General features: G+C 38.1%; 1 protein-coding gene across 1 annotated transcript in view; it reads right to left on the reverse strand.

The window, feature by feature from the left end:
• The window catches only part of LOC132833043 (adhesion G protein-coupled receptor F5-like), an 81,644-nt gene that overhangs the window by 30,178 nt on the left and 34,519 nt on the right, over positions 1 to 16,947 (reverse strand). Inside the window, exons 7-10 of the mRNA XM_060851276.1 lie at positions 14,121 to 14,468; positions 11,583 to 11,689; positions 9,804 to 9,862; positions 4,086 to 4,210 (exon numbers count right to left, since the gene is read on the reverse strand). Coding sequence (XP_060707259.1) covers positions 4,086 to 4,210; positions 9,804 to 9,862; positions 11,583 to 11,689; positions 14,121 to 14,468 — 639 coding nt within the window. The remainder of the gene's footprint in view (positions 1 to 4,085; positions 4,211 to 9,803; positions 9,863 to 11,582; positions 11,690 to 14,120; positions 14,469 to 16,947) is intronic.

Genomic DNA, 16,947 nt, shown 5'->3' on the forward strand with positions numbered 1-16,947 from the left:
TTAGGAGCCTGGGGAATGTTGCTGAACAAAGAGACCAAAGGGTGCAGGTGCATATTTCCGTGAAAGCTGAGTCGCAGGTAGACAGGATAGTGAAGAAGATGTTTGGCACACTTGCCTTTGTTGGTCAAAATAATGAGTATAGGAGTTGGGATGTCATGTTGCTGTTGTACAGAAAGTTAGTGAAGCCACTTTTGGAATATTGCATACAATTCTGGTTGCCCTTCTACAGGAATGAACTTGTTAAACTTGAGAGGGTGCAGAAAAGATTTACAAGAATGTTGATGGGACTGGTGGGTTTACGCATTTTGGGGGGGGTTCCCGGAAGCATCAGAGGCTGCGGGATGAACTTATATGGGTTTATAAAGGTATGAGGAGCATGGATAGGGTGATAGGCAAGGTGTTTTTCCTAGGATGTGGGAGTCTAAACTAGAAGCCATAGGTTTAAGGTGAGAAGGGAAAATTTTAAAAAGAATGTGAGCGGAATCTTTTTCTTGGAGAGGGTGATGCCTGTGTGGAATGAGCAGCCAGAAAAAGTGGTGAAGGCGGGTACAATTACAACATGGTTTCAGCTTCCAAATAGATATACAAATAGAAAGGATTTAGTGGGATATGGGCCAAATACTGAAAATTAAACTAGGTCAGATTGGGATGTCTGGTCAGTGTGAATAACTTGAACCAAGGGGTCTGTTTCTGTGCTGTACGACTCTAAAACTCTACAAAAAAAGGCACTCATCTCTACCTTAAAAGCAAGATGTTTGATGTTTCACCCATATCATCTAGTGTCCCCAAAAGAAGAAACATCCTTCAGATACTCACTCTGTCTCATCTCTCAAGATAGGAAAATACGATCAAGAATAGGTGGAGCCATATTGCCTGTCAAACCTCCCCCACTGTTTAATACAGTCATTGCTGAGGAACATTTCAATGTCTTTTACCCAACTATTCCATAAATCTTTATACCATTGATAACCAAAAACATATCAACTACTACTTCAGATAAACTCAAGACTCCGATTTCACAGGCCTTTGAGATAGACAATTTCAAAGATTGACAATCAGCTGAGTAAAAGCTTTCCTCTCATCTCTCTCCTAAATAGCAGCCCTTTTGGTTTAAAATTGTGCCCCTAATTCTAGACTCCCCACCTTGAGAAAACATTTTATCTGCATCTACCTTGGATACTAATTTAAATATTTTGTAAGTTTCAATGAGATTGACTCTAATTTTTTAAAATTCTGTATTACAGGCTCAGTTTACCCAATCACTTTACAGGACAGTCCACTATTCTGGGTACATCTGACAAACCATCATTTTACTTCCTCAATTACAATAATATCTTTATTGAGATAAGAATACCAAACACATGCACAGTACTCCAGTTGCGATCTAGCCAAATTCCTACACAACTGAAGCAAGACTTCACCATTCCTGTGTTCACATTAACATGTGATAAAGACTACCATTCTACTATTCCCTTAACCTTCCTGTTAGTTTAGTACACAGTAAGTAGAAAGTACACAGTAGCTTTCAGTGACTTATTGACAAGAAAACATAGGTCCCTTTGATATCAACATTTTCCAAAGCTCTCTCGATTTAAGAAATACTCTACACATGTGTTCTTCTGGCCAAAATGTATAATCTCATTTTATTCCACTTCAATTCTAAGCCTGCCTGGATCACCCTAAAAACATTTTACATATTCATCATGACACACATTCCTGCTTAGTTTTGAGTCATTTGTAAATATTACATTTGGTCCCAAAGCATGGTATATATTGTGAACAGCGAGGGCCTAAATACTGATCCTTGTGATACCCATAAGTCACAGTTTGATAATGCAAAACTTAACTATTCATTGAAACATAAAAATCACTTCTCTTTTAAACTGCAGTAGATAGGCCTAGCCTGCTTAACGGAGAAAGTGAGGACTGCAGATTTTCTTAAGAGAGCTTCTTCAAGGAAGGCATCCTTGCAAGAGAATTCGCAGTAGGTTAAAATCTTCTAGGAGATGCCTGAAGAAGGGCTCATGCCCAAAACGTCGATTCTCCTGCTCCTTGGATGCTGCCTGACCTGCTGCGCTTTTCCCGCAACACATTTTCAGCTCTAGCCTGCTTAACCTTTTGTTGTACCTACTAGGAATGGTATTTGTTCAAAAACAGTCTAATACTTTAGTCAAGCATGATTTATTTTTACTCAGCCAACTTGCTTCTGTCTGATCACATTCTGATTTTATAAATATTTGGCTTTCATCTCTTTTGTACTTCTCTATGACAGATGTTCATTTAAATGGCCTATAATTTCCTCCTTTCTGTCTTGAATTAAAGGTCCTACTTTTGTTATTTGCCAAGCTTCTGGGATCCTGAAGAATCTTGGTATCTCAGGAATTCGACTGAAAGATTCTAACCATTACTTGTAGTATCTGCAACATTACGTCTTTAAGCAATGTAAGATCCGGTCTTGGGGATTTATCAGCCATTAGGTTGAACAAGTTTATTAGCACCTTTTCCCTGCTGATGGCGATTATTTTAAATCCATCCTTCCTTCACCTCCTGATGTTCAATTACCTTTGGAAGGTTCCTAAGCCTTGTACAATGGAAACCAATACTAAATATCTGTTGCAAAGCCTCAACCATTTCTTTATTTTCTATGATCAATTCCCCAAATTCACTTCCTAGAGTTTGCTGCTATGTGTCTTTTAGGTGGGAAGTACAGCTCCAATTGTATATAAGCAACAGAGAGAGTACATTAGTTGAGGAGATAGATGAGATGGCAAGCAAGTTGGGCTGCTTTTCCTTCAGTACTGTTCAGCTTCTGGTGTTTTGTTGAAACTGTGGTCACCGAGGTAAGTAGGCAGTATTCCATCATACTGGATATAGATTTGCTCGCTGAGCTGGAAACTTCACTTTCAAATGTTTCATCACCATACTAGGTAACATCTTCAGTGAGCCTCTGGATGAAGCACTGGTGGTGTAGCCCATTTCCTATTTATATGTTTGGGTTTCCTTGGGTTGGTGATGTCATTTCCTTAGGGGATGTCATTTCCTGTTCTTTTTCTTGTGGGGTGGTAAACACTATGAAAGCACTAAGCATTCCAACCAGAACTCTATCAACAAACACATTGACTTGAATCCCATTTACCAAAGTGAGCTACAAATCTTCTCAAAACTTGCTAATTCCATCATACTCCTGACATGTGCCTTGTCGATGGTGGTCAGAATTCAGAGAGTCAGGAAATGTGTTACGCACCACAGAATTCCTAGCCTCTGACTTGCACTTACAGCTGCTGTATTTACACAGCTGCTCCAGTTCAGTTTCTCAGAATGGTTTAGTTTCTATTAAATGTCAGGATGTTGATAGTGGAGGCTTCACTGAATATAATGCCGCTGCATGTCTAGAAATGATCTTCCTGTGCTTGGAGGAGTCATTACTTTGGACGCATGTGCTGCAAATGTGATTTGCCACTTATCAGCCAGGTTTGGATGTTGTCCAGCTTTTGCTGCAAATTAACATGTACTGCTTCAGAACCTGAGGCATCACAAATAAGCGGAATATTATGTGACAGGGTCCCCACCTCTGATGTTATCTCAGAAAAGAGGCATTTGATGACGCAGTTGAAGGTAATTGGGCCTAAAACACTACCCTGAGGAACACATACAGTGATGTTTTGAGACTGAAATGTTTGACCCCCAACAACCACAACCATCATGGTGATATGATTTTAAACAGAAGAGAAATGTTCCCTTGATTCCAATATTATTCAGACTCCTTGGTCATATTTGATCAAATGCTACCTTGATGTCAATGGCAGTCTCTCCAACCTTGGTTCTAGAGTCCAGATTTTCATCCATGTTTGGACTAAGGCACCAATAAGGTCAGGAGCTGATTGGCCCTGGTGGAATCCAAGTGTGGCATCATTGTGTAAGTCACTAAGCAAGTGACTCTTGTCAAAGACCCCTTCTATCACTTCGCTTTAACATCCACTAATGCAAACATAAAAATTCTGTTTCCACAAGAAATAAGTAATCTATTTCTATAAATTATAATTTCAAGCCCTTTTTCACAAAATATTGCATGAAAGACTACTTACAAGGTAAAGACTCAATTTTATAATCTGTAAGATTGTTTTGCAATTTTTCGCGACTGGTGGAGAATTCGTCAGGAGTTAAAGATGCATCGGTGATTACTTCAAACAGTATAATTACACTCCCATTTCTAAATTAATAAAGCGAAAAAAAGAGAATTATCGCAGGCATTTTTTAAATAATGTAATTTAACCTAAACAAACGAAAGGGAAATTCTATCTTTATCTCACATAGTTTAAAGAAAGGTTAAAATAAATGCTGCATTCTCTTCAACAAAGGTTCAAAACTTGAAATTGGAGATTCACCAGTCTGACAGACTCACCAATCTTCCACCAAAGTGGCAGCAGTTCTTTGGAGTAACTTCATTAGTTCCCTTGCCATATCGAGAATCCCTTGATGAAAACGTAATATATTTGTCCATACCCATGAAAATGTTCTGAGATTTGATGCAATTTCCAGAATTTTTTATCCCAGCCTGTTCATTCCTGCTATCCAGGGGAGCAGGAAGGAAGGCCAAATTAAAACAAGAACAAAGTTTGGTTTTTACTGGAATTGTTGCCGAATTATCTTGGAAAACATCATTGACTTTTTCTCTGTTTGGGTTTGTGGAAACCGTGGGCTACCTGTACTGGGATTGATTCCCAACAATCTCTTGCCACCTATACAGCTCACCACCATGACTGAGATAGAGATTCAATACTCTGCTGCCAGTTTAAGGCAGTGGTCCACCCACATTATGATAAAGCTCAGCCTGAGGAGAGTACGAGGTAGATCCACCAAAAGCAGAACTCTTGAGCAATACTTGTCGGGAAGATGGAGAAGAAATTGCTGATCAGGAAATGTTCTTTACACTAAGGGAAGTAACAAAAAGTCTCAACTGTTTCAGTCCAAGTATGAATTGTATTGTGCTACAAAGGAGATACGTGAGAGCCAGTTAATTTGTTCTCGATTATCAGATCCTTACACTGTACAGTGAGAGAGAAGCAAAGTTAATGGACTGAATCCTACCAAAAATTGACAACCTGACATTTTTAGCAAGTTCATAAAAGTTTTCTCTGTGTGATGCCAAGTGAATTTTTTTTACTACATTTGTAAATTTGCCTGATGCTGCTCTAACACCCCATTCATCCTACTCTCCCATTTGCTATGGGTGGAAGTACTAACTATTGCTAGGATATCCATGGATTCCTGGCACCAGTACCATGTTTAAAAGTTTGTTGTGCACCCAATCAAATATTGACAGTCTGGAGATGCCCTGTAAATTGATGCCATTTACTGTAGATAAAGGGAGAATTGGTGTGAGTGTGAATCTTTCAAAAAATAGTGGAAACTACTGGAGGTACAGGGGCAACATGTTCCTCGTGAGGTGGCAACAAATCCAATGAACACTAGATGTTTTTGAATATACAGTGTTGGACAAGAAAAAAATGGAAAGTTTAGAGGTAGCTACCCAGGACTAAAATAACAACCAGAGTATAGAAAAAGGTAACTAAAGGAAAATAAGAGTGCAAAGAGGGGGCTTGAAAAAACTACTGGCAGCTTAAGTAAAGGAAAATCCAACGGTCTTTCATAAATAAGTTCGTAACAAGATGATAGCCAGAAAAAAAATAGGGCCCACAATAAACCAAAGTGGCAATCTGCATGCTGAATCAGAAGATTAAGATTTCCAATTAGTAGTGTGCATCTTTATTCACAATAAAGAACAGAACTGCAGCTGTAGAAATCAGAGAGTAGGACTGTGATAAACTAAAACAAGTAAGCATCGAGAGTGAGGAGATATTAATGGTTTTAGCAGGCTTGAAATTGGACAATTTTGTAAACCCAAATGAGACACTTCCCAGGCTGTTGTAGGAGGCAAAGGAGGAGATGGAAAGGCCTTTGATATAAATATTTAATTCCTCTCTGGCCACAAAGGATTGGAGGACATTTAATGTGGTACCATTTTTCAAGAAGGGTGTTACAAATAGGCCACCAAATCTAACATTGGTGGTAAAGAAAATTTTGGAACAAATTCTGAAGGGTAGTATGGAGGAGCAAAGACTAACCAAAAATCATCACCATTGCTATATTTGCGGGACATCAGTTCTAACAAATTTGATTGAATTTTTCGAGAGGTGACCAGATGTCTAGCTGAGGGTAATGTAGTTGATGTTGTCTATGTAGACTTCAGTGAGGCTTTTTGACAAGGTCTCACATGGGAAACTGATCACGAAGGTAAAAGCCTATACATTCTGGTGCAGTTTGAATCCGAAATCAGCTCAGTGGCTGGAGACAGGGGGTACAGGTAGATGGTCGTTTTCATGGCTAGAAGCCTGTATCCAGTGGTGTAACATAGGATACAAAGCTGAGTTCCTCATGCTTGTTGTATTGATCTAGATCTGAATGTGGGAGGTTTGATCAGTAAATTCACAGATGACAGAGCAATTGGTGGTCAGGTAACTTCCAAGGTGGAGATCTAACTTCTGAAGGTGATAACCAGGCAGATCAGATGTGCAAAATGTGGTAAATAGAATTAATCCTGAACAGTGCAAGATGATGACCTTTTGGAATACTAATGAAGCAAAGGAGTACGTGATGAATGAAAGGATCCTAACAAGTACAGAAGAGCAGAGGGACCTCAGTATGCACGCCGATGGATCATTGAAGACAACAGGACAGGCACATAAGGTGGTTAAGAAAGTTTGTGGAATACTTTTCTTTATTAGTCAAGGCATAGAGTAGAAGAGAAAGGAGGTTATGATGAATTTATATAGAATGTCAGTTAGGCCACAGAGGGACAATATGCAGTTCTGGTCACCACATTGTAGGAAGGATGTGCCAACACTGGATGGTGGTGTGCAGAGGAAATTCACTGGGATATTCCCTGAGCCAGAGCATTTTAGCTGTGGACAGAGATTAGTTCAGCTGGAGTTGTTTTCCTTGGAACATAGAAAGCTGAAAGGAGACTAGGTTTTTTTACAATCGGGAAAGAAAGTAAATTCACCATAGTCCTACAGGACCATCTCTCTCATTGGACAGAGAGAAAGAGAGAGAGAGAGAGACAACTAGCGATGATTAAACATGAGGGTCACCATACCTCAGGCAAGGGAAGACATGAGAAGAAGAATCCTTTAATGGTAACCTTCATGAAGCTCTTCAGGTATAAATAGATCAAATAGGAAGAACCTTTCTATCTAGTGGAGACGTCAATAATCAAGGGCACAGATTAATGTAAGGGGTAAGTAGTTTAGAAAGGATTTAAGGAAAGAAAAATCTCCCAGAGGGTATTGAGCATCTGGAACTCACCACCTAAATGGGTGATAGAAACAGGAACCAACACAACATTTAAAGAAGTATTTACATGAACACTCGAAAACTCATATCATACAAATCCACTCGCCAAGTGCTGAGAAATTAGATGAGAGTGAATAGGTACATGGTGACTTGGCACTGATGACTGCCATAGACATGATGGGTCTCCTTCCGTGGTCTAATACACTTTGAGTCTATGAATTTCCAATTGTGGGCATTGTGTCATCACTCAGATTAGGATACCTCCCCTAGAACTCCACATAGCATTAACCTCTCTGGGTACTTTAGCTGTAAAGTCTTTCTTTGGCTCAACGTGCCATTCTTGGCTTTGCCTTCTGGAGTCATAGAGGTATACAGCATGGAAGCAGACCCTTTGGTCCAACTCGTACATGCTGACCAGATATCCCAACCCAATCTAGTACCATTTGCCAGCACTTGGCCCATATCCCACTAAACCCTTCCTAATCATATACCCATCCAGATGCCTTTCAAATGTTGCAATTGTACCAGCCTCCGCTACTTTCTCTGGCATCTCATTCCATACACACATCACCTTCTGTGTGAAAAGGATTGCCCCTTAAATCTCTTTTAAATCTTTTCCCTCTCACCCTAAGTCTGCACTCTCCAGTTCTGGACTCCCCCACTCCAGGGAAAAGACTTTGTCTATTTGTCCTATTCGTGCCCCTAATGATTTTATAAACCTCTGTAAGGTCACCCCTCAGTGTCTGACACTCCAGGGAAAACAGTCTCAGCCTCTTTAGCCTTTCTCTGTAGCTCAATCCTCCAACCCTGGCAATATTCTTGTAAATCTTTTCTGAACCCTTTCAAGTTTCACAACATCCTTCCAACAATTTTCCAATAGTGGCCTAACCAATGTCCTGTACAGCTGCAGCATTGCCTCCCAACTCCTATCCTCAAAACTCTGACCAATAAAGAAAGCATACCAAATGCCTTGTTCACTATCCTATCTACCTGCGACTTTACTTTCAAGGAGCTATGAACCTGCACTCCAAGGTCTCTTTGTTCAACAACACAAGAACTGGTAATTTATTGATTTCTGGATTGTCACAACTTTTAGGTCCTTACACCCAGTAATTCTGCTACAATCAGATCATGGATCTCTATCATACAAAAAAATGGTGATGCTTGTGTGCAATTAGTATACCTGCACTTTAGTGTTGTCACTCCTCTATAATAGGTGGATGAGTCTTTATACTGTATTAGCATGGCTCTTATAAGTTGTGAAAACAATTGCAACTTGTTCAGATATACCAATAGGTGCATAATAACCAGTAGAATATTAGCAATATCTTGAATGCATGCCTTCCTTGATAAGACTTATGATGCTAATTGTAGCATAATCCTCCAATATAATAATTGTCTTCATGCATTATACTACTTCAGGGAGATGGTTCACTTTTGTGTTAGAGGATTTCTTTTTCAGCATTTTTGACATGGTGTAATTTGCTGCCTCCTTCATGGACGCACTTGTGTTCAGCCTGATCTTAGGCATATTCTTTCTATGTAGCATTTACTTCTTATTTTCTAATGCCTTTTCAGCTACACCGTGGATGAGATTCAAGTAAGTGAACAGTGAAATCCAGGCCCTGCCTTTGCCTCTGATCCCTCATCACTGGATACCCCAAGGTGTAGGCCTTGACCAGCAGACCTTAGGAGTGAAAAGCTGCCAGCCTGTGTCTAGTTGGTGGCTTCTGGCTTCATTCAGTGAGAGAGAGAGAGAGAGAGAGAGAGAGAGAGAGAGAGAGAGAGAGAGAGAGAGAGCGGAAGCAAGTATGCTTGTGTGCGTGTGATATTTAGTAAATTGAAAAATTCTGCCCATGTCTTAAACATATCTTGCTCACCTCACTGACAGCACTTGCTGTTCCTAGAATCTACAGGGCGTGCCTACCTGGAAGAATTATTATAAATATGCTCCCATCATTAGAATTTAAAACATTTTATATACATTACATTGACAACATTCACTCTCTCCACTATTGATGCTTATTAGCAGTAATATATTTCATCTACAAAATGCTTGGCAGAAATTCACCAAGGCTCCTGAGATAGCACTTTCCAAACCTGTGACCACTACCTGTGAGTACTATCTAAAATCCCATCTCAAATGTATCACAGCATTATCATATCCTAAGAACCTCTTTCAAAACCTCCTAAAAGAACCTCTATGGCTAATTTATAAAGCAAGTCACTTTAAGTTTTTTCTTAGTTGCAGAGCAGATATTTGAGGCTCAGGCAATGGTGATAAAAATGAAAAATTACATCTTAATTTTCAAAATAAAAATTTATCTGTAAATGTTTTTTTCCCTTCAGATGTCATTTTCCATCTCTCTCTCTCTATCTAAAATACATATAAGAAACTCTGTGACTGAAATGTGACTGAAAAAGTTTTGCCTCAAAAAAATTCCACTTACGAGAAACCTAGAATAATCACCACAGCACCAGGACGTACACTTTGGATGCTGCTTTCCAGCTAGACAAACAAAAAGAAATTTTAGAAAAATGACATTCTAAAAATAAATTTATAAACAACAGAAGAGTGACAAACTATATTAATTATACAGGAAAATAAAATGAAATACTTTCATATCAATAATCAACAATACTGTGACAGAGAACTTGACATAACTGGCTATGTAACTATATCAACAGTCCATTAGATTTGTGCTTATATATTTAAGTTTTTAAAGTTTTTGCTGGCTTGCAGACAGTGCAACTTCCTTTCAGCTCAGTGAGGAAAACCGTCAATTAACCAAATGAGTAAATACAAAACTTCAAAGTTTTAAAAGCTTTGGCAACAGATAAAATCAAAAGGAATAATATTTCACATTTGTAATGGTTAAGTTTCAGAGGTAAAGAGGTTGGTTGACAGTAATTAATATTTAACACACCGTTAACAGAGCAGTTGGACATATATTTAACCTCTTTGTGGTGAGATTAATTTGTATCTTCATTTGAACTTCACTTTATTCCATGAATGCCAATGATATAGTGGACAATGCTTTTTTTTGTGAAGCTAATGTAACAGCAGCAACATCTTAATGAAATTTTGGTTTTATATTTTCTAAACAACCTGTTCATTGATGTTAAAACACACCTCTAGTGCAGGTAGAACTTGAATCTATGCCTCCAGACTCAAAAAAAGACATGACTACCTGTGCCACAAGGACCCTGAACTTTGCTTTTATTCATTCATTCACAGGATGTTTGCATCACTGACAAGGTCAGGTTTTATGACTTGTCCACAATTGTCCCCAAAGTTCGATGTAACTTAAGGTTTTTTGTTTTGCTAAACCATTTCAAAAAGCATTTGAATCCATTATTTTGTTGTGTCTCGATTCATGTCAGCCAGATGAGGCAAGGGCAGTAATTTCTTCTATTAAAAGGACATTAATAAACCAGATGGGGTTTTGATCCATCTCATGGAGGCCAGTTGCATAATAACTTGGCTATCGTGTTCCACTATAATAGCCAATTAAAACCTGCATTAAATAAACAAGACCACAGGTACAGAAGGTACCAATGCAAGAAGAATTTAGTACCATTATAGAAGAAACTTATGGTTGGGTTGTAGCTGAATTTTTCAAAAATATTATTTGTTATTGGGCTTTGCTGGCCAGACCATTTCTAGCTGACCTGGGAAAAAAATGGTTCAACTGTCCACCACATTCATGACAGAACCAAATCAGGAAACAAATAAATCAATCAAGATCTGGATAGTTTTTATGCTTAAACTTTAGTTTGCAAAACATTTAATTAAAATATTTCATAGTAACTATTTGGGTTAATTTACTGCTAAACCAAACAAGCTATATTTACGTATTATTTAAAAACTCTGCAAATCTGTGTTATGCATTGCCTGAAACATCACTTGCTGCAGATCTTTCATGGTAACATTTAAAATGAGAAGCTACATTGAACTTTTTATATTGGGAATTAATGTGAAAGGAATTATTGTCACTGTTAGTGAATTAAGAAATACATTAATTTTTACTTTAATCACAAGTATTAGATACTGCACAGTGGAAAGACTACATTTTCCTACTTGAAATTTTAAAATCTCAGTGAATGGTTTCACTTTAATATAGCAATAGGAACTTAAATCAAAACTTCTGTTATACACTCCTGACAGGAAGGGTTACCTGCCAGCAAGAGACATTTCACTTTGTAATGTTATCCATTTAATGACATACCGGCATCTTAAATCGATTTAAGAGATCTTTAAACTCAGGTGAAGAAGAATTGCTTAGTTCCTTTGTAAACTGTAGTTCCACAACTCTGAATGCATATCTCTGTCGTTCTGCAAAAAGAAAAATTATTATTTTACTACTTTAACTATTAAAATGCATAATTGCTTTAAGGTACTTTGTTTACTTTATAACCTAATATTCAACAAAGAATTACGGGTAGAATTTTTCAGCAAAAAACAAAATATAAAATTGCCACTCAGATTATTTAGCAAAATAGAATAATCAATCGATGATATTAAAAGAATTACTTGGTGTCAAATTAAGAACATGTGCACACAGCATTTGTGTGTGATCAATGGCCATAGAGCTTGGAAGTGGCATCTGTAATATGCAGAAAAACAACTTTTGAGTGAGTTACAGGGACACCATATTTGTGATGATCTTAGTATGTTGTAATCATTGAGTTGCTGGAAATATCTACAGCGGGTACACCATACGTATTTTTTATGGATAGAGGACATCTTTCCTTTTTTTCACTTCTAGCAAGAACTTGAATGCTGTATCTGAAACCCTAGATCTTGCTCTCCCATACTATTTGCTATTTCTCAGTGTTTCACAGGTAAGATTCACTTCCTGCATAAATACCAGCATCAGAATAGTCACATTGAACACCTCCTTTAAGCCGGGCAGCTAAAATATGAGCCTTTTAAAATCTTGACATCTTGCTGAAGAGTCTTGTTATGAAAAAAGATATTTTTCTTGCTTCCCAGCACCTGCATGAAAATAGTTCCTGAGGCTATATAAGTAAAGGGAGAAATTGTATATGTAAATTTGTAATTTGGACCCATGTGTTCTGCTTCAGACCAAAGCGTTTCCATCAAATCATCCATATGTTACCCTATATGATGTGCAAAAATGCCTTTAAAATGCTGTGTCTGCTCATCACACAGATTCATTTCTTCTCTCATAAAAATCACGTAATGTATATTGGGAGTACATCACCCTTAGGTTTATGCTGTACGAAATCTGTATAGAATGCACTCATCCAAACCCTGTCCCCTTTGTATGAAACACAGCAAGTTGGCGTGCAGATGTCATAAGGGCTAAGAAAGACAAATGGACTGCTGTCAATTATTGTGGAGGCAATTGAATGTAAAAGCAGGGATCTATTGTTACAGTCACATAAGGTACTGATAAGAATATCTGGAGTAACTTGTATAGTTTGGATATAAATTTGTTAGAGAAGGGATGGTGCTGGGGGGGCAGAAAGGGATGGCTTATCAGGCAGAGCCTTAATCCATTAAGTTTGGAAAAATGAGAGGTGATCTTTTATTGAATCTTGCTAAGATCTTGAGGGCACTGATAGGGTGGATGCTGAAAGGAAGCTTTCCTTGAGGGAGAAAACAGAACTAGAGGCCACAGTTTAAGAACAAGGGGTCACCCATTTTAGATGGAGATGCGAGGAGTTTTTCTATCTCTCAGAGCAGAATGGATCATTGTAATTTTCTTCTCTGCATGTTCGGGAAGCAGCATCATTGAATATTCTTCAAGATAACTCTTTGAATCTTACTGAAGGAGTCAAAGGGTGTTGGAGGTAGGTAGAAAAGTGGAGATTAAACTACAACAGGCTTAAAGGAACTGAATGGACTACTCCTGTTCCATTTTGTTTTAATTGGCATGTACAAAAATGTTATTGCACATCTCTGAAGCAGATGGGACTTGAATTCAGGCCTCCAAGTTCAGAGGTAGGTGTGTCACCATTGCGCCACTACAGCCCCTAATTAAAAATCTGTATATTGTAATAGAAAGTGCACTTGTGATAGTATTATGCAATTTCAGGCCTGAAATTGTGCAAATGGTTTCTCTCATGTCCCTCAAATTTGTCAGGGTTGAGGATTATGTACCTTCAAAACAGATTGGGGTTTTTGTACGACAGCTTTTCTTACATTCTTAAGTTCTAAATGGGATACCTGAGGAGGTACTTAATGCACTAGCTATGTCTTCCAAAGTTCCCAAGATTCTTAAACAGTCCCAGCAAATTGGAAGTTAACAAATGTAATACATTTCAGGAAAGAAAGTAAAGAACACAGGGAATGACAGGCAGTTTGCCTGACGACAACCATTAGGAAAGTGCTGAAATATGTTTTTAAGAAAGCCTGAATAACACATTTAAAAGTTCATATAATTATCAAAGTCCGCATAGTTTAACAAAAGAGAAACCATGTGAGAAAAATGTATTTTTTTTTAATAGGATGGAACTGATTAGGTTGACAAAGGGAAAATATCAGATGTAGTATACATGAATTTTCAAAAGGTATTCAAAAACAGACCATGAAAATGTAAATATAAAAGATAAGGTCTCAAGGAATAAAGGGCTGAGACAGAAAGTGATATCACAGGCCCTAGGACAGCTCCTGGCCATCCCATGACAATTGTAAAGGACGTGGTGAGACCACACATGGAATACTCTATGTTGTTTCAATCACCATGGTTAAGCAAGGATATAATTACATTGACTATAGAAGAAATAAACATTGTTACCTAAACCAGGTGGCAAAGTTGTTTTTGGTGTCATTGTTGTGGGTGTTGTTGGTGTTGTTGTGGGTGTCATTGATGTTGTTCTGGGAGTTGTTGTTGTGGGTGTCATTGATGTTGTTCTGGGAGTTGTACTTCTTAGCGTAGTTGTGGACATGGTGCTTGTTGTAGGGGTTGTCATTATAGATTCGGACATGCAGAACATCCCTTCGGTAGGTTCACTCCTGATGCAGTCACAGCTCTGGCCCTCTGTGATACTCCCACTGCAAGACTGGTATTTACTACAGAATGTTGAATTCCAAATAAATCCACCCTCGCACGTGCACTGAGTTTCATTGTTCACATTCCGACAAACTAGGTGAAAATAAATATAATTAAAACATTTCCATTATCTTATGGGGGAGAAATGAGTTTATGTAGTAACAATCAAATATATACAAACAGTGTAATACGATTCCAAAGTGGTAAACAATAATTCTCATTAGTTTTATCAATGATTCCAATCAGGAAACCCATACAGTTCATGTAAGATTGTAGGGTGCGCTTTCACCCAAAACAGCAACACTTTCCAAACAACTTTCTCCTCCATGTTTTTCATGTACACTGAAAATAATTATTTTCCCTATCACTTAGTAATTGAATAAATATGTACGTAACAAATCTAACAAGTCAATGATAGTTAAGTTTCTTGAGGCACTTTGTGAACTAAGTGTAGAGATCTACAAATTTAATCTAGCCATCAAAGCACCTTGAGATGGAAAACCGTTAACAAATACATTCTTATGTAAATTTTCATTGAATTAAAAGGGTCAGAAACTATAATTGCCTGATATATGATGAGAAGGTGCTGGTGCTGGTGCTGAACTGGGGTGTGTCGACAAAGTTAAAAATCGTACCTACCTGATGAAGGAGCAGTGCTCCGAAAGCTAGTGCTTCCAAATAAACCTGTTGGACTATAACCTGATGTTGTGTCATTTTTGACTGATATATGATGCCGTTTATAAAAATTAAAGCCCAATTTACTCTGGAAATGTGTCATTTCATTCTTATTTGTATTGTAGTGAAATGAACCAGCAATAATATTCAATTAATTCTTAACCTTTCTTTAGTGTTCCTCTTTACATAAAAGGAATTGAGATACATGATGCATGCGATATTCATAATAATGGTCCAGGTATTGTAGTGGTAATGTTCACAAGACTGCTTCATTTTTGTGATTTTTTACGATGATAGGAACAGACAATTTACCTCAAATCTGTTCTGCCATTCAATTACATCATAGTTATTGCAAATCCTGTAACACCTTTCGGAGACCACAAATCAATCATTCTCAGGTTTAAAACTAACAATTGATCAGTTGTCATTTGTGAAGGTAGTTGCAACCTGATAGGTATGGAAAGGTTTTCTATTCTTGAAAAGTCAGGAACAAACATTCTAATCATGTCCCCTAGTCAAACAGTTCTTATTACCAGAAATAGTTTTGATCTACTTATCTACTCAAATTTTCTTAATATCTTAAAAACTCCTACCAAATCACTCCATAACCTTCTAAATTTATTGGATTACCACATCAGTCTGTGTAACCTCTCCCTGTATTCTGATCCTTAGAATCCAGATGTCAATCTACCCCTGAAGACACTGACTCTCACTGTCTCAGTGTGGAATGTTAGTATGACATTGTTAGTCTAAAGTAACTCTCTCCAACAACACTCAAGTTTGAAACCATCCAGGACAAAGCAGTCCACTTGATTAGCACCACATCTACAGATAAACAGTCAATCTCTCCACGACTAATGCTGAGTAGCATTGCATATCATCTCCAAAAATATTACCAATGTTTCTCAAACCTTCCAAAGTCACTAACATCTAGAAGGGCAAGGAATGCAGATGCATGGGAACACCATCACCTGCAGGTCCCTTCCAAGACTCCCCATCCTGACTTGGAAATCTATTGCTGTTTCTTCAGTGTCATTGATTCAAAATCCTGGAATTCCTTCCCTAATACCTACAGCACAGGGACTGCAGTGGTTCAATAAGGTAGCTCACCCCCACCTTCTCCAGCGCAACTAAGGGTGCGCAATAAATGCTCACCAGCCAGCGATGCCCACATCCTATGAATAAAGAAAATAGTACCAGTAAATCAGTATTTCACCTGGAAGAGAGTTTGGACCATTGAACTGTGAGGTGCAAAGATGTAGAGGAGCAGTTGTTTTTCCTGAACTTGCATGAAAACATACTGGAGAAAATGGAAAAAATCAGTTTGGTGAGGCAGGAAGAGGCTAAAATGTTGATTTTCACTGGACAGGCCTGTTTGTGGAGGTTGGAACAATGTTGAGGTATGCCATTTGAGGTTGGGACACAAAAAAGTTTGAGGTGATGGAGCGAAGATCTCCAAAGAAGATCAATTCAGGAAACAGGGATTTGATGATTGGTGGTGGGAACACAGTCCACAGCAAGGTAGGAGCAAGTGATGAGTCGGCATTCAGTCTCTGGTAGGTAACAGCTGGTGGACTAGACAACAACAGCACCGCATTTGTCAGCACGTTTGTTGATAATAACATGGTAACTCTACAGTGAGGCAGCAGAAGAACTTAGTAAACCTAAACAATCAGATGTATTTGAGAAGCCCCAAAAGACCTCCTCCGTGTCATACTTGTTATGAACCAAGCTTAAGAGACTTTTCTGCTTAAGTGATGTGTAGATTAAAATCAAATTGTCATGTCAAAAGAAAGTATTGGTTATATTTTACCACATCACAATTAACCACAGGCCAAGTTTAAATCAGTATGAAATGTACTATTGTTGCAATTTTGTATTGCATTAAGCTTTTTGA

The sequence above is a fragment of the Hemiscyllium ocellatum genome, chromosome 3 (assembly GCF_020745735.1).
Source record: "Hemiscyllium ocellatum isolate sHemOce1 chromosome 3, sHemOce1.pat.X.cur, whole genome shotgun sequence".
NCBI lineage: Eukaryota > Metazoa > Chordata > Chondrichthyes > Orectolobiformes > Hemiscylliidae > Hemiscyllium > Hemiscyllium ocellatum.